Source organism: Egretta garzetta, unplaced genomic scaffold (assembly GCF_000687185.1).
Source record: "Egretta garzetta isolate BGI_Z169 unplaced genomic scaffold, ASM68718v1 scaffold101, whole genome shotgun sequence".
Taxonomy (NCBI): Eukaryota; Metazoa; Chordata; class Aves; order Pelecaniformes; family Ardeidae; genus Egretta; species Egretta garzetta.
In genome coordinates, this window is record NW_009258666.1 from 528,657 (window position 1) to 529,416 (window position 760).

Genomic DNA, 760 nt, shown 5'->3' on the forward strand with positions numbered 1-760 from the left:
TTCCGAGGGAATGTCCTTAAGGGCATGGCGCTGCTCTCCCACTTCTTGGAGCACCGGGCAGGTGCGGCCGACGAGGGGAAGCCCTACTCACGCCTGGACAACAGCATGCTCTACAGCCGCTTCGTCTCTCCCAGCACTGCCCTGCTCGAGCTGCCCGGCACGGACGATGGGGGCGTGGGCTCGCCCACCCCCAGGGACCACAATGGGCTGGGGCTTGGTGACCACCCTGGCTCCAAGGTGGCTGTGCTGGAAGCCCTGAATCCTGGCTGCATCCCTCCTGTCACCGAAGAGCCAGAGCACACCGTGGCCTTGTGCCCTGCTGATGTCCTGGTGAGTGAATCCCTCAACGCGGTGCACGGGGAGATGCTCTGCCCTCCTGGGCATGCGGGGAGGTGGTGGGGTCTGATCCCCCAGAGCATCTTCCTCCGTTCCCAGCACATGGCTCATGCTTCCCATCAGAGAAGCCGTGGGTTGAAAGCCCCCAGTGCAATGGGAGGGTACTGGGATGGGCAATGGGAGGGTACTAGGATGAGTGACAGGAGGGTACCAGGGTGGGTGATGGAGGGTATTGGCATGGGTGATGGAAGGATACCAGGGTGGGTGATGGAGGGTACCATCCTGGGTGACAGGAGGGTACCAGGATGGGTGACAGAAGGCCACCAGGTCAAGCGGTGGGAGGGTGCCACCATGGATGACGGGAGGTCCCAGGGCGGGTGACGGGAGGGTCCTGGGACAGGCAGGGAGGCTGATCCCCAGCAGT

The 760-nt window shown here is 63.7% G+C and overlaps 1 protein-coding gene across 1 annotated transcript in view; it reads left to right on the forward strand.

Moving 5' to 3' along the window:
* CRYBG2 (crystallin beta-gamma domain containing 2) overlaps positions 1 to 760 on the forward strand; it is a 37,994-nt gene that overhangs the window by 27,142 nt on the left and 10,092 nt on the right. Inside the window, exon 7 of the mRNA XM_035904017.1 lies at positions 22 to 330. Coding sequence (XP_035759910.1) covers positions 22 to 330 — 309 coding nt within the window. The remainder of the gene's footprint in view (positions 1 to 21; positions 331 to 760) is intronic.